General features: G+C 41.7%; 1 protein-coding gene across 2 annotated transcripts in view; it reads left to right on the plus strand.

Moving 5' to 3' along the window:
- Positions 1-24,004: 24,004 nt before the first annotated feature.
- STXBP5 (syntaxin binding protein 5) overlaps positions 24,005-26,220 on the plus strand; it is a 181,009-nt gene continuing 178,793 nt past the window's right edge. The window contains exon 1 of one of the 2 annotated variants that reach the window (XM_074948582.1): positions 24,005-24,448. In XM_074948582.1, the coding sequence (XP_074804683.1) occupies positions 24,296-24,448 (153 nt within the window). In that variant the 5' untranslated portion in view covers positions 24,005-24,295. The remainder of the gene's footprint in view (positions 24,449-26,220) is intronic. The other variant, XM_074948583.1, reaches the window with a different exon arrangement.

Below are 26,220 nucleotides of genomic sequence, written 5' to 3' on the forward strand. Positions count from 1 at the left end.
AATCCCTCATCCCTGGCCCCACCCAAAGCCAGCACCCCCAGCCGGAGCCCTCACCTACTCCGCATCCCTAACCCCCTGCCCCAGCCCTGAGCCCCCTCCCACCCTCCAAACCCCGCAGTCCCAGCCCCGGAGCAACCTCCTACACCTGAAACCCCTCATCCTCGTCCCCACCCACAGCTCACCCCCAGCTGGAGCACTCACCTCTCCATGCCCCAACCCGCTGCCCCAGCCTTCTGAACCCCTTCATCCCAGCCCAGAGACCCCTCATGCACCCCCAAATCCCTAATCCCCAGCCCCACCCCAGAGCCTGCATCCCCAGCCAGAGCCCTCATCACCTCCCATACACATACCCAACTCCCTGCCCCAGCCCGGAGCCCCCTCCCACACCCTGAACCCCTCATTTCTGACCCCACCCCAGCCCAGAGCCCTTGCCCCCTCCCACACCCCAACCCACTGTCTCAGTCCAGAGTCCCCTCCCATACTGTGAACCCCTTAGCTCCACCACTAGTCCAGATACCTCTCCTGCACCCCAAACCCCTCATCCCTGGCCCCAGCCCGGCTCCCGTACCCCAGCCAGAGCCTTCACCCTCTGCTTCACCCCAACCCTCTGAGCCAGCCCAGTGAAAATGAGCGAGTGAATTAGGGTGGGGATGGCGAGCGATGGGGGGTAGGTGGAGTGAGTGGGTGGCGGGACCTCAGAGAAAGGGCAGGGCAGGGGTGGGGCCTCAGAGGAGGGGCAGGGCAAGGGTGTTTGGTTTTGTGTGAGTAGGAAGTTGGCAACCCAAGACTTTTTTGACTAACTTTTTAAAAACCTTTTTTTCTGAAGTGTAGTACCATAATACTAGTGTTTGATTTGATTCCCCCAAGGATGTGAAATCTAATTATATTGTGATCACTGTATAGCTATAGCTATTCCTTGATATAACTCTTCTGTGTTATTTCGGGCTAACTCAAGAATAGCTTCTCTTTTTGTACCTCTAGAAATACCTGTTCCAAGAAGTAGTAAATTAAGCGGCCTTCCTTACAAAATAGGCAAGAGAGATTTCAAAACCCCAAACAGGTTTAAGAATTACTTTTATCCCTTTAACCTAAGAAAGTTTCAGAAATACTCTTTTTGTATTCAGAGCCACAAGAAATGAGAGCTATGGATATATCTATATTGCAGCTGGTGGCATGAAAGGCAGTTTGCGTGGATGTGATTGTGCTAGCTGTATTCTAGTTAGCTCGCTAAAAACAGAATTGAGGACACCATGGTGTGGGCTTCATCAGGAACTGCACAAGGAAGCACATACCCGTACCCGGGGGGGGCGGGAGGGGGGGAGGTCAGGCGGACTTGTGCTGTCTGTGCCAAATCCTACACCATGGCATCTTCATTTCTACTCAGCTAGCTAGAGTACAGCGATCACACTCACAGCTGTAGTGTAGGTATACCTCAAGTGTACACAGGAAGCAACTACAGTCTTAGGTCTGGCCCAAAAAATTCCTTAATTTCTAGTTCTAAGTTATTACAATCAAGGATATCTTAGAAAAAACAATTCTCAAATTGTTCTGAATGCAGTGAAGAGCCAACAATCTGATATATATATATATATATAGTCTCCAATACCAAGTAACCAACTAAAAGATTATAAACATGACCATGCACTATGCGCTGCAGATAAAACAGGGCCCAGAGAGATAGAACCCAGAGTTAGAAATTTTTAGTGCTCCTCTTGGCACGCTTTGTGATGTCCAAGAAGTCAAAGAGTCTTTGAACAGTGTAGATATCTAAGTATATAAAACTGTTATCTAAGTGTATAAAACTGTTTCAGAAGGAGTCATTTCAATCCCCCTCATACAAGAAAGGTTTTCAAGCATAAGGGATATAGATTTTGGACCTGTCACTATCGTTTCTGTCACTATTACAAATATATTCTTAATCATTATAAGTATTTATTTATGTATTTATTTGTGGTAGTGTTAACTATGTGTTAGGTGCATTCCAGACAGATACATAGAAGCAGTCTGTGTCCCAAGGAGTTCACAATCAGATAGAGAGATAAACAAATTGAATGGGAAATAACATTTTTTTCTTTCTTTTCATTTAATATACATGTTAACATGTTTGGTTGGAGATATCAAAGCAGAACTGGGTCTGTGAGAGGGATTTAAGTGCAGACAGGGTAGAAGCCTAGCAGATAAGCTTAGGAAGCTTGTACCATGTGTCAAAGCTGTCTAGAGTGGTACATGAGCAAATATAATGCCAATCTATAAAAAGGGAAATAAGGACAACCCGGGGAATTACAGACCAGTCAGCTTAACTTCAGATAGATAATGGAGCAAATAATTAAGCAATAAATTTGCAAACACCTAGAAGACAATAAGGTGATAAGTAACAGTCAGCACGGATTTCTCAAGAGCAAATCATGTCAAACCAACCTAATAGCTATCTTTGACAGGGTAACAAGGCTTGTGGATGGGGAGAAGTGGTAGATGTGGTATATCTTGACTTTAGTAAGGCTTTTGATACGGTCTCAAATAACCTTCTCATAAGCCAACTACGGAAATACAACCCAGATGGAGCTACTATAAGGTGAGTGCATAACTGGTTGGGAAACCAGTTATTCCCACAGAGTAGTTACCAGTGGTTCACAGTCAAGCTGGATGGGCATATCGAGTGGGATCAGTTCTGGATCTGGTTCTGTGGAATATCTTCATGAGTGATTCAGATAATGGCATAGAGAGTACACTTATAAAGTTTGTGGATGATACCAAGTTGGGAGGGATTGCAGTGCTTTGGAGGATAGGATTAAAATTCAAAATGATCTGGACACACTGGACAAATGGTCTGAAGTAAATAGGATGAAATTCAATAAGGACAAATGCAAAGTACTCCACTGAGGAAGGAGCAATGAGTTGCATACATACAAAATGGGAAATGATTGCCTAAGAAAGAGTATTATGAAAAGGGATCTGGGGGTCATAGTGGATCACAAGCTAAATATGAGTCAACAGTGTAACACTGTTGCAAAAAAAGCAAACGTCATTCTGGGATGTATTAGCAGGAGTGTTGCAAGCAAGACACGAGAAGTAATTCTCCTGCTATACTCCATGATGATTAGACCTCAGGTGGAATATTGTGTCCAGTTCTGGGCGCCACATTTCAGGAAAGATGTGGACAAACTGGAGAAAGTCCAGAGAAGAGCAACAAAAATGATAAAAGATCTAGAAAACACAACCTATGAAGGAAGATTGAATAAACTGAGTTTGTTTAGTCTGGAGAAGAAAAGACTGAGAGGGGACAAGATAACAGTTTTCAAGTACTTAAAATGTTGTTACAAGGAGGAGGGAGAAAAATTGTTCTCCTTAACCTCTGAGGATAGGACAAGAAGCAATGGGCATAAATTGCAGCATGTGCGGTTTAGATTGTACATTGGGAAAAACTTCCTGTCAGGTTGGTTAATCACTGGGATAAATTGCCTAGGGATGGTGTGGAAGCTCCATCATTGGAGATTTTTAACAGCAGGTTAGAGAAATACCTGTCAGGGATGGTCTAGATCAGTGGTTCTCAAAGCCGGTCCACCGCTTGTTCAGGAAAAGACCCTGGTGGGCCGGACCAGTTTGTTTACCTGCTGCGTCTGCAGGTTCAGCTGATCGCGGTTCCCACTGGCTGAAGTTTGCCGCTCCAGGCCAACGGGGGCTGCGGGAAGCGGCACTTGCAGACGTGGCAGGTAAACAAACCGGTCTGGCCCGCCAGGGGCTTTTCCTGAACAAGCGGCGGACTGGCTTTGAGAACCACTGATCTAGATAATACTTAGTCCTGCCATGAGCGCAAGGGATTGGACTAGATGACTACAGGAGGTCCCTTCCAGTTCTATGATTCTAAGACCATGAGTGCCAACCTCAGGGCAGATTGTTAAGAAACAGGGCATAAACTCCAAATTGGTTGGGTATTCTATACTTAGATTTCAGCAACCAAGTATTAAATGTGAACTCCTCAAGCACTAAAATAATTTAACATGGAGTCGCAAACAGTCCCCTTGGGTACTTTGGTCTATCTTGCCCCCTAGGCAAGTTTGCCTTTGTGATAGATGGTCCTTTACACCAAAAGTCACAACAATATTCAATTTATCCCTGTCCCAAAGGACCAGTCACTTACACCAAGTCAATTATACCTTAGATCTCTCACCAAAGACAACGCTTGTAGCCAATCCTATAATAAACTAACTAAAAATGTATTAACTACAAAAAAGAAATGAGAGTTATACACAAGGTTAAAGCAGGTAAACATACATACACAAATGAGTTAGTCTCGGGTTTCAAAAGGTAATAGAAACTGCTGTAATATGCAAGCTCTATAAGCCCTTTAGGGCTAACCAAAGCTAAGCAGTTTCGGAGATCCCTGCTCATGCTTAGAAATATTGCCCTCTCTGAATTCCAAGCAGCATGTTGATACAGTTCCTTCTGGTTAGGCATTTTTATTCCCTTCCCCCAGATAGAACAAGTGTCAGCACCTGTCTCCTTTTCATGGGTATGTGTGGTGGGCATATGATGGGGTCCCCTGGGTGCAACCTCGACTGTGGGACTGCTGAGCCCTCTGACCCACCAGCCTGGGGTATCCCTCTCACACTGTGATGCTGTGTCAAGCCACAAACCTCTGGCAGGCACTGCATTTACACAGCCATCTGCAGGCAGGGACACACCCAACTGAATGACATGGATGATCTCCCAGGCACTCATGAACCACCAATAGGGAGGCTCCAGCCAATTCTCCCCAGATTCTCAGCCTTGCACCCCAGAACTGTACTGTTTTACATTGGTCAGAAGCCTGGCCAGTGTAAGTTCATTACCCAGTCTGCCCCTCCCTCAATGTGGAGAGGATGGACAGTAGCCTTTGTAAACTGTAAACTGTAAACAAATAGACACTTTTTTAGGTAAAATATAAAACACATTTATTAACTACAAAAAGGTAGGTTTGAAGTGATTATAAGTAGCAAGCATAGAAATCAAAGTTGGTTACCTAAGATATAACAATAAATTCACAGTCTGAGTTCTACAAACTAAACGGGATTTAAATCAAGCAGTGTCTCACCCTGACAGATGGTACAAACAGGTCACAGATCGTCAATATACAGGCTGGAACTGGGGGACCAGCTTGGGACCACCCTTCCCCAGTTTAAAAATCTTTGTCCTCCAGACATTTTTTTCCACGTGTTGAGTTCGGGGGGAGGGTTGGGGAGGGGGAAAGGCCAAGTGATGATGTCACTTCCTTTCTTTTATAATTTATTCCAACTTGCTGGGAAGACCTTTGCTGTGATGTGGGGATCATGCAATCCCCATTGGAGAAGCAGTCTCCATTGTCTAGATGCTCTCTCTGAGAAGTCTTCTGGAATGACTGTTGGTAAATTGGATTCCTTTTAATGGACCATCAGCATGTCTGGCTACTCCATTTTCTCCCTGAAAGGCTGATCGTGGGTGTTCCCAACCTCACAACATATTTCAATAATACCCACATAGCAAAACTTCATAACTTCACATACAGTGATAGCACATACAATCTAACAGGATATTAATGTTAAAATGATACCTCACAAGGCATATTTTGTATAAAACACATCATAATTATATGAAGTGGTGAATATGGGGGTCCCAGGGTGCTATTCTGAGGTACAGAGTGTCACAGGGCAATCAACAAAGTCTTTATCTTTTGATGTTTCACAATGGCTCATTTGGTTTCAGAGAGCCATTTTGGTTGCAGAACCAACACTTTACACTAAGTAATGCTTCTTTCCTGTTTGATGAGTCACACAATTACAGAGGTTTACAATGCAAACACTCAATATAATTTTTTACCATGGGCTATGGATGTTATAAGTGAGATCAATACATTCAGCATCCTAAAAGAATTTCATCAAGTCTAAACACTGAACACATTCTTATCAACTTAACATCTATTTTAACACTGCTAACACAAAGGTGAAGCAGACTGGTTTCCAACTATGCACTTGTCAGTATTCTGTGAGGTCTAGGGGCCTTGGCATGAGCTGGCACCTAGTCTGCCAGTGTCATACCATGCATGTGTGGCAGCATGGAAGAAGACACTGAAGTGCTTATGGGAGAAGGTGACAAACAAGTGATGAAAGGTAAGAACTTTAGCAGCAAATGTGAATTTGAACATGTTAGGAGGGTTAGTGGTAAATAGAACTTTGAAAGTGGTGACAAGATGCTTGAATTTGATGTAATATTGGATGGGGAGTCAGTGGAGGATTCAAAGAGAGGAAGTGACATGATCAAAAGATGGGCAAGGAAGATAACTTGCACTGTAGCATTTTATATGGCCTGGGAGGCAATATGGATTTTAGGGAGGTTGGAGAGATATTATAGTAGTGGATGTGGGGTGTGAGCGCCTGAATGAGTAATTTAAATGTAAGGAGCGGGGGTGGGGAAAGGGGTGGATCTTGATGAAACTGAAGAGGAAGAAGAGGCAAGATTTGGATCTGGCTTAATTGTGTGGGGCAAGGGAGATAGGAGGGTCAAAACTAACATCCAGGTTGCTGACCTGAATGATGGGGTGGTAGGTGGGGTTTTCAACTGTAATAGAAGAGGTGGAAAGTAGAGCAGGTTTTGGAATTGAACTCAGTATGTAATACCAATAAAATAAAAACCAGCAGGATCTTATTAAAGGGGAAAAGGCAAAATACCACATTTACTGTGAATACAGAAAGAATCATAGTAAGCAGTTAGTTATAGCTATAACATTCCATTCAATCTCATATTTATTCACATTCATTCATACATACACACAGACACACACACACACAGATAGATACATACACACAGGTCCTGCAAGGTTGTTATCATAGTTACCAGCCTTAGAGTTGCTCATGCCAAGCCACTGGCCAGGTGGCCTGGACATGAGGAGGGAGCAGCGCCTAGTCAGATGCACATCTGATGCTCCTGGAAGTTGGTTTGCAGAATCAGACCCCAAAGTTCTCACTTTCTAGAGTCCATTTTTATAGGAATTTCTTCCTATGCCAGTCTATGGGAATTGCTTCATCATGCTGTTGCTGAATCAATCAGCAGATGGCACATTCCTGACGGCTCTGTGCTGCCAGATGTTATCTTGTTCTTTGGTTCTCCCATTCTTGAGGCTGTTGGGTGGATTCCAGTCTGCCCTCCGGGGGTCCTCTGGTTATTTCCGCTTGATGCCTTCTTCAGCCGATGGACACTGGATTCTTAGGCTGGCACCTCCCTGATCATTCAGTTATTATCCACACCAAGCATCCATCCACATACATCCTCTATCTCTATTTTAATCACAATTGTTAACAAAGCGAGATGAATACAACAAAAGGGCGGGGAGTCTCTGGGTGCTGTTTCTATGGTTACAGAGTATTGCTTTGAGTCTCTCTCTGTGTGAGTAGTTGTTGTTACAAAGAATTGCTTTGAGAGCAGACTCTGTCTTAGAATGTACTAGCACAATTAGCAGCTTGCAAGTTTCACACATAGAGGGAGAGAAACAGTACCAAAAACCAAGAGACCTCTTAATTAGTAATACCCTGGAATTTAAACTATGGGAATCAAACTCATTTGTGATTTTAATACAGAACTTCTTTAATATGATCGAACAAGTAGTCTGATTATTAACACGTTATGTTGCAGTAAGGTATTAAGATGACAATGAAACATCTACAGAGAAACATCAGATAGATGAGCTGAGACTCAGGATTGGATGGAAGGAGATAGAGACTTGAAAATCAGTCCTAGAGATGGCAGTTGTAACCACCTAAATGGATGAGATTGCCTGGAGATGGGGTGTAAAGGGCAAGGACAGTGACTTGGGGTACCTCCCACTGAAAGTGAGAAAGAGAATGAGAACTGACCAAAATAGAGGCAGAAAGAATGGACAGTGCAGCAGAAGAAAAACCAGGACAGGTTGGCATCACTAAAGGCCTATCATCTCTCCCTGATGATTACCTGATATCCACTGATATAGCAAGTGCATGTTTCCAAGTCTCGATATACCCATGTCACTGGAAAATTGTCAAATTTGCATGCAAAATTATCCCTTTCCACTCTTGTATCAAATATAATATAAAACTCTTCTGTATCAAATATATTGCCAAATGTTTTCATAAACCATTAACAATTACTTGTACTGTTATCCCCAGCTTTAAAGTATCCACATGTTATAATAAGAACAAAGAGAACTAACTGGGGGCCCCGGTCACTGATTAGAACAATTCAGAAGACAAGAATTTGTAACCAAATGAGAAAATTATATATAACTTAATTGTCTTTGGTATATGCCTCCATCCCCATATAGTACCATTACAGTTGAGATCCAATGAAGTGCTCAGACTAACAGCCCCCTGGTTTAAACAGGAAGGGGTTAGAGGCAGAATGTTTTCACTGAAAGATCTTCAGTTCTGGAACATGTTTTCTCTGTAATCCACAAGAGCCCAAATTTGCTGACCTTCAGGTCATGCTGCAAAGCTCATCTTTTTTCCCAGGCGATTCTTAGTTGAGTAGTTTGTATTAGATAGTAGGAAAGTCAAAGTTTGTGTGGTTTGGGGAGGATTTCATCTATTGACATTGGTCTACTTTGTATTATTTCAGTAGAACTACCTGAGGAGTATGGCATTAATCAACATGTATAGTAGTAGCAAAATCGTTCCCTGAATATATTTTAAAATAGGAAAAAAGAAAGCAAAATCTATTTTACTTTTCATTGTCTACTCTTTCATTATCTTGTATTTCCCACAGTGAAAATAAACTAGAAAGTTTCCTTCTTGTTTCATTTTCAACAACGCACAGCACTTAGGTCAATGCGTGGACTTCAAATACTGTAAGGGAATGTTTGTTTAGAAAAACCTTTTCCTTCTTTTTTTCTGGGGGGGGGAATGGATTTATTTAAAAAAATTCTTTTGGTTTTGTGTTTTCTAATGTATATTTTTTACAAAATTCTAATTTTTGCATCAAATACATTTTACAGTGTCCCTTAAAGAACTAAGGACCATCACAAACTCACCACCCTCTGCTCCAAGTGCAAGGCATACTACTTCTACCTTCCCTTCTTTTATATAAACACATAGCAGTGTATATGAACAAAAACAGCACACCACACTGCACAAACAATTGTCTCCAGAGGTTGAGGCAAAGAACAAACTGCACATAATAGACGTTAGTCATGTTACTTAATGCACTACTAGAAGGCACTCAGATACTACAGTGATGAGGGCAGAATAAGAACCTATAATACAAGTAACAGTGCATACTCCACTTTACCAGTCATTTTCTTTGCTCAGAAATAACATGTCTACTCATCCTAAAAAGTTTTGTACTGTGTTATTTTTATTAGAAAGGAGTTTTCATAGAATCATAGAAAATTAGGGTTGGAAGAGACCTTGGGAGGTCATCTAATCCAACCCCCTGCTCAAAGCAGGACCAACCCCAACTAAATCATCCCAGCCAGGGCTTTGTCAAGCCGGGTCTTAAAACCTCTAAGGATGGAGATTCTACCACCTCCCTAGGTAACCCATTCACCACCCTCCTAGTGAAATAGTGTTTCCTAATATCCAACCTAACCCTCCCCCACTGTAACTTGAGACCATTGCTCCTTGTTCTGTCATCTGCCACCACTGAAAACACCCAGCTCAGTGGTGGGCAACCTGCGGCCCATGGGCCACACGTGGCCAGTCAGGGTAATCTGCTGGCAGGCCACAAGACAGTGTTTACATTGACTGTCCTCAGGCATGGCTGCCCGCAGCCCGCAGCCGAGGCAAAAAAGCATTGAGTACTTCAGCTTTTTCCTCATTGTCTGTCACTAGGTTGCCTCCCCCATTCAGTAAAGGTCCCACACTTTCCCTGACCTTCTTCTTGTTGTTAACATATCTGTAGAAACCCTTCTTGTTACCCTTCACATCCCTTGCTAGCTGCAACTCCAGTTGTGCTTTGGCCTTCCTGATTACACCCCTACATGCTTGAGCAATATTTTTATACTCCTCCCTAGTCATCTGTCCAAGTTTCTACTTCTTATAAGCTTCCTTTTTGTGTTTAAGCTCGCCGAAGATTTCTCTGTTAAGCCAAGCTGGTCATCTGTCATATTTGCTATTCTTTCGGCACATCGGGATGGTTTGTTCCTGTGACCTCCTGTTTGTTCCTGTTTGTTAATGCTACTATTTTGTGGGGAGAGTTGCAGTTTTGCTATTTTAGAACTCTGGAAGAATTCTTTTTGGGGGTAGGTTCTTTCAAGAGGACTACCCATAATTGACAACTTTCATAATCATAGGTGTTATGTTGTAAGGAATCAAACCATAGAGAGATGAATTGGTGGGTATGGTATTTTTTGAAAAAAGCGGGAGATAGAAAGATGTTTTGTGTGTATTTATATAATAATAATTTTATTGGGATCCTAAATCATAGAAGCTGCTGTGAACCATTGTGACATGCTTCCTGAAATGATGGGAGTAGCCAGGGCTGGCCCACAACATTTTGGCACCTGAGGTGGGGAGCTCAAATGACGCCCCCATGCCCTCTCGCTTGGGCCAAAACTTTGAAAGGTCTCAATTCTGCCTTCGTCCTGTTCTACTCCTCTCATGGTACTGCTCTGCTACCTACCCCAATAAAGGAGAACTAACAACTTAAAATGCCTTTTTCAAAAATTTTAAGTAACACTTAACTTTCAAAGGCCTGAACAGCAAATGTAACTTTTCTTGTCTGCATAGTAAACACTGGCATTTTTATCTGTTTGAATAATCAAAGTGGTGCTTTCCATGCCTTCTTGGTTGCAAAGATTTGAACTGCTTCCTGAAGGTCCACAGTCTGGGCCAGCTCATGCTCATTGAGATGGTTGCAAGGCCGATCAGCCTCTCCTGTGTCATTGTGGAGCGTAGATGTGTTTTTATTAACTTCAGCTTGGAGAAGCTGCATTCTCCACTGGCAACTGTACAGGAAGTGTTAGAAGTATGCGCAGAGCAACAAAAGTGTTTGGAAAGAGCGTGGTCATCTTATTTGTGCACATATATTCCAGAGCAGCCTTTGGAGTTGATCCTGCTGAAATGTACCTTGAAAGGGCTTTCAGTTCATCACCTAAATCACTCGCATCAATATCGCACATGTCATCATGTGTCAACACTGTCTCTAGTGCCCTGCATTGCTGGTGTAGGTCTTCTTCAGGTATAGTGAGGAGTTTTGGAATATCATACAACATCCCAAATATACTGCTGTGTTCCTTGAGCTGCATGAAACATTCTTCAGCTGACTGTATTGCACAACCTAGTACCTGGTTAAAGAATTCAACTTTGAATTGTTGTTTGGGGTCTCTTATGGGATTCAAAATGTTTTCTTCAGTGACTCTTGTATTCTTGAATGGGTGGGAAAACAGCTTCAGTGTGAAGTTCCTCTGCCAACTTCTGTGCACTCTTCAGAACATTTTGAAATCCCTCATCTGACCGGTAAGACTGTAGGTATGACTTTGCTTTGTCCAGTTGTTCCATTGCTCCAGATATATCAAGGTCAACGCCTTGGAGTCTCTTGCTTACAACATTTATTTCAAACAGTATGTCATGCCACAACACTAAGCCACACAGAAATTTGAAGTTATGTATGTTTCTGGTTATTCCATTTCCCTCTGCCACTGTTCTCCCATGAACAGTTCCTGTCATAGCATTATCCTTCATAATGGCAATTATGGCATCATCTATCTTCCCAGTTTGGTGTTTGATAGGCTTTATCGCCTCTACTCAACTTTCCCATCGTGTGGCACTCAGTGGTTTCAGTGTCAGAGTGGATGTTCCTAAATGTTGCTTCAAAATTTGCCATCGATGAGTTGATGCAGAGAAAAATACATAGATGCTTTGGATTACATTAAAAAATTCAGCAGCCTCGCTAGAAGCTGGTGATGCATCACTGACCACCAAGTTCAATGAATGAGAACTGCATGGGACAAAAAAAGCTCGAGGGTTTAACTCTCATATCCATGTCTGCACTCCTCTCTGTTCTTTCCTCTCATGTTGGCATCATTATTGTAGCCCTGACCTCTCACGTCAGCTATCGCAATTCCCGTATCTTCCAGCTTTTTAAGAAGCACGTTTGTCATACCAGCTCCTGTAGTATCATCAATGTCAATAAATTCTAGAAAATGCTCTCTGACAGTCACTATTGCAGGGACATTTTCACTAGGTTCTGTTATTGTTACAAAACACACCATTAAAGTCATTTGTTCTTTGTTGTTTGTATGGCTGATGTCAGGTGTGCAGTCCAGAATAATATCTTGCTGACTTCAGATCTTCCACAATCTTCTGTTTGACTTTTGTTGCCAGTAACTGTTTGATCTCATTTTAAATTGTTTTTCCAAGGTAGTGGTGTGTGTACATTTCTTGGATGGTGACTCTTCTTAGATGCTCCTGGAGCACAGCATCAAACTGAGCCATCAGCTCCACAATTTTAAGGAAGTTTCCATTGTTTGGCACATACAGCTGATCTGAAGTGCCATGCAGTGCTAGGTTTTGGGTAGCAAGCATTCTCACAATGGCAATGAGCCTTTTCAGAACATTTTGCCAGTAAAGAGACTCTGATGCAATCTTCTCTTGATGCCGATCATCTATGGTGGCCTTTAACCTTAGTCTCATCTCAAGCTCTTTCTACCTATGGAATGCTCTCTGGTGATTTGCTGCCTTCTCATGGCATGCCAGATTTCTAGCCAGATTTTTCCAGTCCTTTGTTCCTGTAGAACCCAATGTGGCTGGAACATTAGATTGGAAGAGTTTGCAACAAAAACAGTATGCAGCATTCTGTGGGTTTGAGTACATAAGCCATGGCCTCTCCACTTTGTCACCATTGGGGATTTCACACCAGTAATGTGTTCGATGGAAACTTCTATTTTCATTGTCTTTGGGGAACATGACGTTTTTCACTTGCTGTGGCCCATGCAGTACAAGGAAGTCCCTCAGGCTACTGCTCAAGTGGGTCCACAGTCCTGGATCATCTAGACTTAAGGAACTAAACTCAGCAACAGCTGTTTCTTGCGCCTCCATCACTCTCTTTTTTGATCTACACTTTTCTTCAGGAATGTGCATGGTTACATCCATTTGAGATGAAGATATGGATGCTGCAGTAGCTGCCAGGATACCTGCACTCTGACTAACTGGAAAATCAGGCATCTCCTCACATCCTCAATGGGGCCGGAAGGCTCACTGTGAACATTTGTGTATATGTATCTCGGGAGAACTCCTTCCTGCTTAGATAGAAAAGCTTCCTTTCCTTTCTTTTTCTGAATGTTGCCCCAGAGGGGAGTTTTCTTCTTTCACTCATGACTGCTGTTCTGTGCCAGCTATAGTGGCTCTCAATTCTCCGTTGTAGGGGACAAATAAGCAGGCTGGTAGCAGGGCCTGAGTGAGGGAAGATATCAGCCGAACTGGCTCCTACTACTTCAGTTGACTGTCTGTTCTCCTCAAGTGGGTTCAGGGAAGCAGCAGGAAACAGGAAGCTTCCTGAGAAGCTGGTGTTAATCAGTCCAGGCTCCTGCGGGTGCTAGAGAGGTACAGACAAGGCTCCTCCTCCTCTCTCTCCCTACAGCTCCTGATGCTTTCTGTTAGTCCCTCTCACCTTTTCTCCTGTCTGCCCGTTATGTCTCCTGTGCCCTCCTTCCTCCAGCACAGCACTCCACCATCTCTGTGCATCAAGAGCAGAGAGAATACATATGCACCAGCAGCAGACATAATTTTCTACACTTTGGGTCCTGAGGTGGCCACCTCAGTTCGCCTCATGGTAAGGTGAGGTGGTAAGGTGAGCCCTGGAAGTGGCCAAGAGGAAGTGGTGTAGAGGCAGCCAGGGCTGCTTCTAAGCAAGGGAAATCCCCAAATGTCTTGTTAGGATATCTTTATTTATTGGAGATGTATCAGTGGTCAAGTATCTAGCCCATTATTTATATATGAATATATTCATTCTTGATAAAGCATGGACTCAGACCATCTTCGGGGAACAAATTGCAAGGGAAGGTACAGACAGAATTAGAAGCTATATATAATGGGAATGATATTTTCCTGTCTGTCCATCAGGCTGTAATTTAATGCAAAATGCAATTATATTCAGTACACAATTGTTCAGCAGTTGTATTATACTGTGTTCAATTTCATTATATTAATGACTTTTGCAGTCAAAACTATTTGAAGCGCATAATTATTCTCCATTTTCCAGTATTTACCAGGCACAGATCATGTATTTTAGATCAAAAAAGAGATTTATGTCAAAAACAAATAGACGACTTGTCCCTTCTGTATACAATGGGTGTCCTTAGGAGCACAAGACTATCCCCCACACAATCCAAATGTATTCAGCTGTGGCAACAAAACATACGTAAATATGTGGCAACTTCTGTGGGAAGATCAGAATTCTTGTTCCACCCAACTGGATTTTAGAAACCTTTTATAATCATTGTGTAAAAACAGCACCACTACTTTCTTTTTGAAGCATGGACATTTTTCCTGCACATGTTACAAATACACTGTGCAGTAAATATCAAATAGAGGAATAAACTGTTTATTTTTGCTTATTTGCAATGGCCTATGATACAGTACTTCTGATTCCTGTTCCATTCTGTCAGTTATGTAGCGTTATTATAGAGTATTGGAAATAAATAACAGCATTCTGCTTATATATATTCTAGATGTAAGACCCATATACCAAAATGAAATAAATGAAAAATACTTGCTATTGACATATGTATACTTGTCTGAATTTTGAATCTACACTACAATACGAAAATTTCCATGAGATGTGTTTTTATTACTATGACAGTTGTAAAAATGAGGCACTTTTTTTTTTTAATCTTGTAGGTGGGTAGTCATTTACAATGAGTCATTGATGAAAGATTCTTTGTCTGGAATTGTATACTTTATGTAAAATACTGTACGTGCACTGAGCACTATACGGGAAAGCCATTTTCAAAGTTGTAGCACTATAACTGTGTTTAGGAGTACATAAATTACCTTTGTTGGACGTATTTTAAGTTTAATTTATTTAGTCAGAAAATCCTCCTCACTGGCAGATAATCATATTTCATCCTTATATGATGGTTATAAGGCTGATGCTCATTTGACTTACAATATATGACTTCCTTTTAAATGGAGACAGATTATATTTCATATTTCATTGTGGGGTACTTATGTGGCAAATACAATGCAACAAAACCTCTATGATTAATAAATATGAAACAATGCTCATTCATAAAAATGATAAAGTATGATCCTGACATTTTTTTTGTGGACAAAACTTCCATTACTTTTAGTGGGTATTTTGCCTGCTCAGATTGCAGGACTGAGACCTAGTTCTTATCCAGGACAACTTTTAATGCAAACAGTGGGACATTATAGAAGTACAGTATGTGGTCACTTCTCATACATCAATATGTTTTAAATCTGCATTAAAATAAACCTAATTATGAAAGCAATATATTCCAGTAAAATGCATGTTTAGTATTGATAATAGGGCTGTCAAGCAATTTAAAAAATTTATCGCGACTAGCTATGCAATTATTTTTTTAATCGTGCGATTAATTGCTCTGTCAAACAATAATAGAATACCATTTGTTTAAATATTTGTGGATGTTTTCTACATTTTCAAATATATTGATTTCAATTAGAACACAGATTACGAAGTGTACAGTGCTCACTTTATATTTATTTTTTATTACAAATATTTGCACTGTAAAAAAGAAACAAAAGAAATAGTATTTTTCAATTCACCTAATACAAGTACTATAGTGCAATCTCTTTATCATGAAGGTTGAACTTACAAATGTAGAATTATGTACAAAAAAAACTGGACTCAAAAAAATAAAACAGCATAAAATAGAGCCTACAAGTCCACTCAGTCCTACTTCTTGTTCAGCCAATCACTCAGACAAACAAGTTTGTTTACATTTGCAGGAGATAATGCTGCCCGCTTCTTGTTTACAATGTCACCTGAAAGTGAGAACCGGCATTTGCATGGCACTGTTTTTAGCTGGCAACAGTGCCATGCAAAGGTATTTACGTGCCAGATGCGCTAAAGATTCATATGTCCCTTCATGCTTCGCCCATCATTCCAAAGGACATGCATCCATGCTGATGATAGGTTCTGCTTGATAATGATCCAAAGCAGTGCAGACTGAAGCACATTTATTTTCATCATCTGAGTCAGAGGCCACCAACAAAAGGTTGATTTTCTTTTTTGGTGGTTTGGGTTCTGTAGTTTCTGCATCAGACTGTTGTTCTTTTAAGACTTCTGAAAACATGCTCCACACCTCGTCCCTCTAGTGTGACCAGACAGCAAGTGTGAAAAATTGGGACGGGGGTGGGGGATAATAGGAGCCTATATAAGACAAAGTCCCAAATATCGGGACTGTCCCTATAAAATCAGGATATCTGGTCACCCTACATCCCTCTCAGATTTTGGAAGGCACTTTATATTCTTAAACCTTGGGTCAAGTGCTGTAGCTACTTTTAGAAATCTCACATAAGGTTACCTTCTTTGAGTTTTGTCAAATCTGCAGTGAAAGTGTTCTTAAAACCAACAACATGTGCTGGGTGGTCATCTGAGATTGCCATAACATGAAATATATGGCAGAATGCAGGTACACAAAGCTGGAGACATACAATTCTCCCCCAAGGAGTTCTGTCACAAATTTAATTAAAGCATTATTTTTTAACGAGTGTCATCGGCATGGAAGCATGTTCTCTGGAATGGTGGCCAAAGCATGAAAGGACATACCAATGTTTAGCATATCTGGTATGTAAATACCTAGCAATGCCAGCTACAACAGTGCCATGCGAACACCTGTTCTCATTTTCAGGAGATATTGTAAATAAGAAGTGGGCAGCATTATCTCCCGTAAATGTAAACAAGCTTGTTTGTCTAAGTGATTGTCTGAACAAGAAATAGGACTGAGTGGACTTGTAGGCGCTAAAGTTTTACATTGTTTTGTTTTTGAGTGCAGTTATGTAACAAAAAAATCTACATTTGTAAGTTCCATTTTCATGATAAAGAGATTGCACTACAGTACTTGTATAAGGTGAATTGAAAAATACTATTTATTTTATCATTTTACAGTACAAATATTTGTAATAAAAATAATAATATAAAGCAAGCAGTGTATACTTTGTATTCTGTGTTGTAAATTGAAATCAAATATTTGAAAATGCAGAAAAACATCCAAAATATTTACTGAATTTCAATTGGTATTCTATTGTTTAACAGTGTGATTAAAACTGTGATTAATCACGATTCATTTTTTTGAGTTAATGGCGTGAGTTAACTGCAATTAATCGACAGCCCTAATGGATAACAATGGTCCCAGTTCAGGAAAACATTCCTAATTATTTAGGAAAACACTTAAGAATGTGGCTTAATTTCAAGTATGTGTATAAGTCCCTTTGAACTCAGTGGGATTTAAGCAAATGCTTAACTTTAAGAGTACACTTAAGTGTTATCCTAAATCAGGGCCAAAATTTGAAGCTCTTTAATAGTATTATTCATTTCTAGTACCTCTGGAGCCACCGCCATACGTCTTAAGTAGACTTGAATTTGAAGATAAATAGCAGCTTTATTACACATTCTTGTTGTACAGTTTGTACATTTTAAGTTTTGTTGCCTGTTTCTTGCATTAGAGTGATAATCTTATACATGCATATTCAAGCATAAATTAAACAAAAAATCCACATCATAACCAGCATGAGGAGATGAATTCCTTAGTGAGAAATAATCTGCTTTCATGCAGATATCATTATTTAAGAAAGGGAACAAACTAGATGGGTACAAAATGCCTATACAATTAAAATGGGAGGAGGTGACAGCACTTTGGAGGACAGGATTAGAATACAAAATGATCTTGACAAAATGGGAGAATTGGTCTGAAATCAACAAGATTAAATTCAATAAAGACAAGTGCAAAGTACTTCATTTCATAAGAAAAAATCAAATGTACACCACTAAAGTGGGGAATAACTGGCGAGGCACTAGTACTGCTGAACAGAATCTGGGGATTATAGTGGATCATAAAGTGAATACAAGTCAACAATGTGACGCAGCTGCAAAAAAGGCTAATATCGTTCTGGGTTGTATTACCAGGACTGCTGTATGTAAAACGTGGGAGGTAACTCTGAGCTATGGGGAAAGGTTAAAAAAACTGGGTATGTTAAATCTTGAAGAAAGAAGACTGAGGAGGGACCTGATAAGTCTTCAAGAAATGTGTTCATGGCTGTAATGGCTTCAATAGCAGAGAGATCCAATCCAGCATATCCCATGTCCCAGTGGTGAGGGTGTGCTTCTGAGAGGTGGGAGACTTAGGTTTAAATCGCTGCTCCAAATCAGACAAAGGGGGATTATTAATCTGATTCTCCTGCATTCTGAGTGAGTGCTCTAATCAATGGCCTAATTGATATAACGGTACCACTGTCATGGCTTTTTGTAAGAAAGGGTTTAGGTACCTAACTCCCAGAAAAGGTTCACAGCTATGCCTCCCAAGTAGCAATAAGTACCTAAACCAAGTTTATGCTCCACCCCTCTCTTCAGTATTTTCTGTTGGCTAGTTTAGGCAGCTTCCCTGCTCACCTTGCTGGCTTTTGTGGGTCCTGTTCTTAGGCGCCTAATGCTCCCCATACTTTGTATAGGGAGCCCAGGCGCCTAAATCAGTGCTGTGGAGTCCATTAGGAATACTTAACCTAAGATTATGCAACACTGACTATAAATTCCCTTTGTGGATGTAGCCCTTGATGGTTGGTTACTTCTATAAAGTAATATTGTGTATGTTAAAGAAAGTGGGTGTTTTGCATTAAGTGAGTTATTGAAAGAGCTTAGGCACATTGAAAAGGCTACAGTAAATACTAAACAAAAACTAGAAGAGGAGATAGTAAAGGACAAACTTCCTGCATTTGTTCTGGCCAAGCCTCATGCTTACTGAAACATAGAGAGCAAGAAATTGATAGACTACGTATACGAAAGGAAGAGTACTGTGCATTCTTAGAACAACATTGGAAGGAAATTAATTAAGTGCTTTCACTGGCCAAGGAAGATTTGGATAAGCAGAAAAATAAATTACTTCTTCGGACAGTGATAGAATTAAAGGAGTGGCTGGGCCAAACCAGAGGAACATGCTGCTAAAACAACCTTACTTTAGGAACTGAAGAAGTGACTGACAATGAAGAAAATGCAGAAAGCAGATCTGGATCTTAGATATTTCTTCAAAATAACTTACATTTATTGATAGGGTACTCCTCTACTGAAACGAGATGGAGATTTAAACAACAATATTTAACTAAGGGAATAAAAAACTATATGTATTATCAGTGATATACAATGAGGAAAGCCAAAGACTTTTTTGGAGACAAGTGAATGTGTAAAATATATTAAGTATTTTTTACAAGATTCCATTGTGAAGAAATAAGAAAAAATAAAAATACCTATAAAAAAAGTTAAAATAGTTAAGTAATCTACATTATGGAATCAAAGTGTTATTGTGCTAATGTAGAGTGAAGGTCTGCTCTATTATACTAACGTAAATTCAGAGTAGCTCCAGTGATCTCATGGCATTAGTTCAGATTTATACCAGTACGGCAGAATTTTTCCATAATAAAGAATGTTATCATTAAAAGTAGTCTGTTTGGGGATTTAAATATAAATAAGGCCACGAAAGGAGAGTCCCTTTCCAGGAACTGAAAATTTGAGATAAAAGCTTCAGTTTATTATGGAGATAAAAGAAAAGTTTGAGTTTTTATAAAGTTTCTGAAGAGTGGAGCATTCAGCATTGAGCATGAGAGCTCCTTCTTCCCCTTCCAAGGGCAGCAGATGAGTGAGTCTTTAGCTGAAGACAATAAAGCTAAGGGGCCCCATGTGGCATAATAACAGATGGGGAATTTATAAGGCCCATTAAAATGCAGTATTAGGCTGAGTGAAATTCTGTTCACTTCTACAGAGGGTGCCGTAGCAACAAAGCCACAAGATTCTGTGACAGTTGGGGAGAGCCCAAGGATCTTCCCGGAAACCTGGTCTGGTTGCCCCTTCCCCAGCTGTGTAAAAGGTTTGGGCCTGGGACCAGGAGCATCATTTCAGAATAATTCAGAGTGGAGTGGGGTGGTCAAAGGTGTGTCAGCATATGGAGCATTATATGTGATTACATTATATCCTGCAGAATTGGGTGAAGAGGAGTGGAAGACACAATGGAGCATATAGAGCTATGAAAAATCTGGAGAGGGGACAAACCAAAGTCAAGGGGTGAGGCAACTGCCCCCTTGCCCCATAGCAAATGATGTCCCTGACTGGGACTGGAGTGTCAAACATTGGAAAGAGAGTTAAGACATCAGGCCAGAAAGGTCTGAGTCGGGCACAAGGAGGAGGTTGGGCAGAGTCAGTTTAGTTTGCAAAGAGAGGATGTGGTTATTGGGTAAGAGGAGAAGGGAGGAGGAAGCTTTGAAATACTGCAACTAAAGCCTGAGAGAAGAGATAAGGAGGATGTTTGCTGCACTATAAAATGAAAAACCTACTCTTGCTCCCATGGAAGTCAATGGGAGTTTTGCCATTGACTTCAATGGGAGCAGATGTTAAAGTAGCAGGAAGGGTCAAGTTGGTGAATGGCATCAGTTGGAGAGGCAGAGGGGGAAAACTGCAGTACTACACAAAATAGCAGCAACGGCATATATTATTATAATTTATTATTTGTATTACAGTAGCTCCGAGAGACACCAGTCAGAATCAGGGTCCTCCTGTGCTGGGTATTGTATTAAAAACACAGCAAAACATTCTCTGCTCCAAAGACTTTACCATATACTTAAAGACACTAGTACTTAACTGGAGGGCACACAGTAGAGAGGGTCAGGAAATGATGGTGACTATAGTAGGAAAAAAAATGGTTATACAGGCCTCAAATCATCAAACACTTAAGCACATACTTAACTTTACTACTGTGTTGTGATGACTGGTGTGTGTGTTGCCTTTCTGTTTCCTACTTCTTGTTCCCATTCCTGTTTTGTTGCTACCTACCTGCTGTTCGGACTGTCATCATGTTTTGTTCAGATTGTTGCTGACTTCACCAGTTCATGATTATTACAGGTTTTGATTGACAACCCACCTGTGTGTCCTGCTTCATTTTTTTTGTGTTTTTAGATTGCTATTTTGGGGTGCATCAGAGCATAACACGTGAATAGTCCTATTAACTTCAAAGGAACTGCTCACGGTAGTAAAGTTAAGGTCATGGTTAAGTATTTGCAGGCTTAGGGCTGGCAGTGTGAACATTCCCTAAAGTAAAATTACTTATGAGCCTAAGTCTTTGCAATATTGAGCCCTATACACATAAGCATACAAGAAGAGCAATCAAGTTGCATTGTTTTCCTTCCCAGTTTATTGTTTATAGTATAAACAATTGTCAGAAGATGGAGGAAATCAAACTAAAACTCAAAAAATATGGACTAACAATGTATAAGAGCAATGGATAACAAAACAGGAGTTGGAACTACCTACATATTTTAGAAAAGGAACATAATTTGTTTTATAAACAGGAACGAAACAACAACAAAACATTATTTTTTTTATAAAAAATGTACCTTATCTAAGCCTTATCACCCTTATCTAAGCCTATATTTATTAAATATTTCCAACAGACTCATGCCATCTTTTGCGTCAACTCAGAGCACTCCTTTGAGGATGATTTGAGGAACTCCAATGTTCACCCGTCTCTTCTCACAGGTAATGTAAGAAAGCGACTGTTTCAGTTGACTGTCAAACATTTTCTAAAACTATGTGAACTATCTTAGCTTTTCCCAACTACTCATGCAACATAGACCTGCTTGGCATACAGCTCCAAATTGACTTACTGAGTTAATAATCCCAGGGGAAAAATGAATAGAAGTTTCATTTCTGTTACCTCAGAGATGCCATGGAGAATCCATGAGATAATCTTTCCAAGTTATACAACACCTGCACCACCACTGCTATGCCACATTCAGATTGACTAAGAGGAAACCTTATATATATATATATATATATATATATATATATATATATATATATAATCTGTGCATTTAAATGTATTGTGCCTTTCCCCAATAAACCTCTATTCTATGTATAATGTAGAGATATTATGTAAATGCTGTGTGTTGGTCTAATGCTATTCTTAAAGTATTCTTGTTACAGATAGGTAATGCCACTGGCTAACAATACCAGGATTGCATGCAATTATAACCTGGAATTATTTTCCTCATAAAGTCATAATTATAATAGATCCTCCCTCTTTATTCACCAACTGAAGAGGGGATGATTTGCATTTCAGAAGATTTTCTTAAACTTTTTTTAAAATAAAGGAATTAATGTTTGAGGCAAGGATAATGACATTACCCTTCATTGTTGGGTATTTGACCCACTAGTGAGAGAGATAAGAACTGTCATACTGCAGCAGAGAAATGGAGTCTATCTTGATATTCTGTATTCAACAATAGCCAGTGCCTGATATTTTACAGAAAGGTGTAACTCTGCTCCACCCATCTAAATTGTACAGTTGTGTAATAGCACCCATGAAAGGAAATGTCTTCCTAACCTTATCAATCAGTTTATGCTTTGTAGAATGAAGATGGACAGCCCTTATCAATACTTTCTTTATTATGGTAATTTAAGTTGCTTTAGTTGTTCTAGAGAAACAGTAGCTCCTCCATAGTTAAGGTTGTAACTAGCTTCCATTATGCTCTAGATTACATTACATTTCCTTGAACACCAATGAAGCACCTGCAGTGTTATGAAAATATATGTAATTAGGCAAAAATATTAACTAGTACTGTAGTCTGTAAATAGTTCTGGGACCAATCCTCTTCTCAGTGATTTGAACAGTAAAATTTTGCCACTGATCTCTGATCATGTTGCTATTGGCTGATTGCCGCTTCCTAAGAACACAAGGAAGTTCACTGTTACCGTAATTCCTTCTTGAGACCAAGTGGCGGTGGTCATTGTTTTTAGATCTGTAGCATCAGGGGTCTAGTCCATCTCCCCAGGTGGATGGGTTAATTATGAAGAGATGTGAGCAGCTTCACCACAGCTAGTATCCACCCATGACCATAACTGGGTATGGTTAAAGCATGGGTGCCTTACCCCGGTACCTGTGGGTATGGCTGAACTACTGATACCACACAGACGCAGAGAGAAGGAACCACAGCCTCTCGACCAGGATGGAAGGAGGAACCACCTGCCATCTGACCCCCGGTGCCACATCAGAGTGACAGAAGGTTGTTGTGGTTTGCACAGAGGACTCAAAGCAGGCACCCACGACCTCTGGGGGAGGCTCTGCCTCTGCTCACAGAGTGCCTTTCGCCATCCCACCGTGCACCCCTTCCTGGGGTGGCCTCCCCGGCCCGTCAAGCTTCCCTCCGGAGCAGGAGCAGGGACAGGGACTCCGACATCCGGGTGCTGGCGCCCTTTGCGCGCATGCTCTACAGAGCCGCCGCTGGGTGGGTGAGGAGGCAGCGGCAGCAGCTGCTCCTCAGGGTGCTGCGCTTCCGCGTTGTGGGGCGAGAGGGCTAGACAGGGGGCGGCGGCGGCTGGAGCAGGGGGATGGTGGTCGGGGGGCGGGCCGGCAGCCAGCGGCGGCAGCAGCAGCAGCGAGAAGCGCTCTGCTAAGGCACGCGCCGCACTGAAATTGACGCGCGGAGGCTGCTGAGCCGAGGGAAGGGCGAGCGTGAAAGGCAGGGACTGCGGCGGCTGGCCGGGGCACGTGGAGGGCTAGCAGCGCGGCCACCGCTACCGCTATGTGAGGCGGGGTGGGCGAGAGGGGCCGAGGCCGTCGCTGTCACGTCGCCGCTGCACCGAGAGGCAGCCTCAGGCGGGGGCCGGGGGCCTCGGCAACGGGAAGGGCCCGGAGCGGGGCCAAGGCTGTGTGCGCGGCTGGGGCCTCGGCAGTTGCAGGAAGGGGGACCGGGTCGGGTGGGAGGAGTGTCGTCCGAGGCCTCGAGAGGAGGCGGCGGGGGGAGCAGATTTACCTCCTAAGGGTCACTTGGGGTGCCCCGTCTCCCAGGCTGTGCTCCACCCCGCGCCCTAGGCTTCCCCCTGCATTAGGACCTCTCCTCCCCTGCCGGCTCAGGGGCTCGCCGCCTGCCCGGGTCCGCCCGCCGCCCTGCTTTTGGTTCCCTGCTCCCGTGAATGAGGGGAACCGCTTGGACTCCGCCACTCGCCTAGCGCCGCCTGCGCTGCAGGGCTCTCCGCTTCCCTCCTGGTGCGCGGGGGGCTGAGGCGGCAGGGAGCGCCCGGAAAGGGGGAGGCGGCGGCGGGCAGAAGACTAGGGAGCGCCGCCGCCGCCGAGACCATGAGGAAATTTAACATCAGGAAGGTGCTGGACGGCCTGACAGCGGTCTCGTCCTCCTCCTCGGCGTCGTCCTCCTCGCAGCAACAGCAGTCCGGGAACCGGGAGAGCGACATCCCGGAGACGCTCCAGTCCGAGCACTTCCAGCTCTGCAAGGTGAAGGCTGCAGCCAGGAGCCCCGCTCGCAGCCCTGGGGGACATAATGTAGCCATGATGGGCTCTGCAGGCTTTGGGCTCTTTGGTTTTCAATACCTACAATTATCTGAACCCCTCCACTCTTTAGGAATGGGGAGGGAATGCTGGGGGAGTTGTAAAGGGTTTGCTCGATTCTTTTATGGGAATCATCATCTTTTCCTTCCCTTGACAATTTCTGGATTGATTCTCTTGCCACCAGGTTATTTCATGCACATAATATTGTGTCTGTTCAGAATAAGCTGGGGAGGCGGAAAGTGAAAAGTAGGGAGGAGAGTAATGGTACCTGGGTATAATGGAAATCTGATTGCTTTGCGTTTGGCTGAAGGACTGGAACTATGGGGAACCGAACCCTTCACATTTGGAAGTGCATTTATCCTTTTGCACCTAAAATGGGCTGTAGACGTTTGTGCCGAATTTGTTGGATCTTGTTATCAAGTAGACGCTGCTGATATTCACAATGTGAGGTGGGAGAGAAGTTAATATTGTTTATTGCTAGTATAATTATTGCAGTTGAGGTCTATACATTTATAAAAGGATGATGCAGCAAATTAATCCAGCAGCTGCACCAAGAGGAATACAAACTAATTTGAATATTAATGCCCATCTTTATCTTTACAACACCCAGGGCCTACTTGTTATTTGGTTGGGCTTGTTTGTGTATATTGCTTTACATTTTATCTAGTGTTCCATGCATTTTTACCAGCAATTTAAAAGAGGCAAGGGATCTGGAAAGGAAGAAGCAGTGTTGAGTTAAATGGCCTTGTTTACAGTTGCACTGTAATACCTTTATCACTTGCAAAATTATTGAAAGTTGAGAGGCATGGCTGTTTAACATAACCTATTTAACTTCATTAAAGTAAAACCTGTGTGAGCGTGCATTTCTGAAGTCCTAAATCACCACACTGGCATCTGTATATTTATATTTGTAATTTTAATATAAGATTTCTTTAAAATAGAAAAGCTAGCATTTGTATGTCTTTTTTTTTCATTTGCATAGCTGTGATCAAGGTTAGATCATTATATTAATATTTTAGTGTGAAAGTGAGTCATGTAGTAAAACAGCACAATTCATTAATTTGAATCAATTATTATTGTCCTACAGTACAGCTAATTTGATAACTGCACAAGCAGTAATTAAAATCCTGGCTAGTCAAAAAGGGTAGCCATTCCAATAGCTTAATATTAAGTATTGGTTTTGTGGGGAATGTGTGATTTCTTTTAAAACACTATCCTGGAGAGAGGATGCACTGTGTCCTGCTTGAGAGAAATGGGGATGGCTCTCTGAAGAGCAGTTCTAATGATTTGTAATAGTTTAATTTACAGTGCTGTCTGCGTTGTCAAGCTTCCCAGGAAACATTTCATATTTTACTTGTCAAATGACTTTTGTATACCACTATAAACAAGAAGCCAGAGAATAGGGGAAGGGTCAAAGTGAAATGGAAGTAGTTGGTGGCTTTTTTTTCTTTAAAAAAAAAAAAAAGAGGTAAAAATCAAATCCAGGTTTCAGAAACCATCTTTTGTTTCATGTTCAAGGATGAGTGAATAGATTCTTTACCAGAAATTTTCTGTAATGAATTCAGGCTAAAGTGCTGTTTTGCATCAAATATTTTTTCCTAAATGCTTGTTTCCTTACTGAAGTGCAGTTAAAACTGAATCCCTCCTCCTAATACACTCTTGATTTTATTTATTTTTGGTCTGCTGCTTGACCCACCGTTACTTCACTGCTCTGACTT

This window comes from Natator depressus, chromosome 3 (assembly GCF_965152275.1).
Source record: "Natator depressus isolate rNatDep1 chromosome 3, rNatDep2.hap1, whole genome shotgun sequence".
NCBI lineage: Eukaryota > Metazoa > Chordata > Testudines > Cheloniidae > Natator > Natator depressus.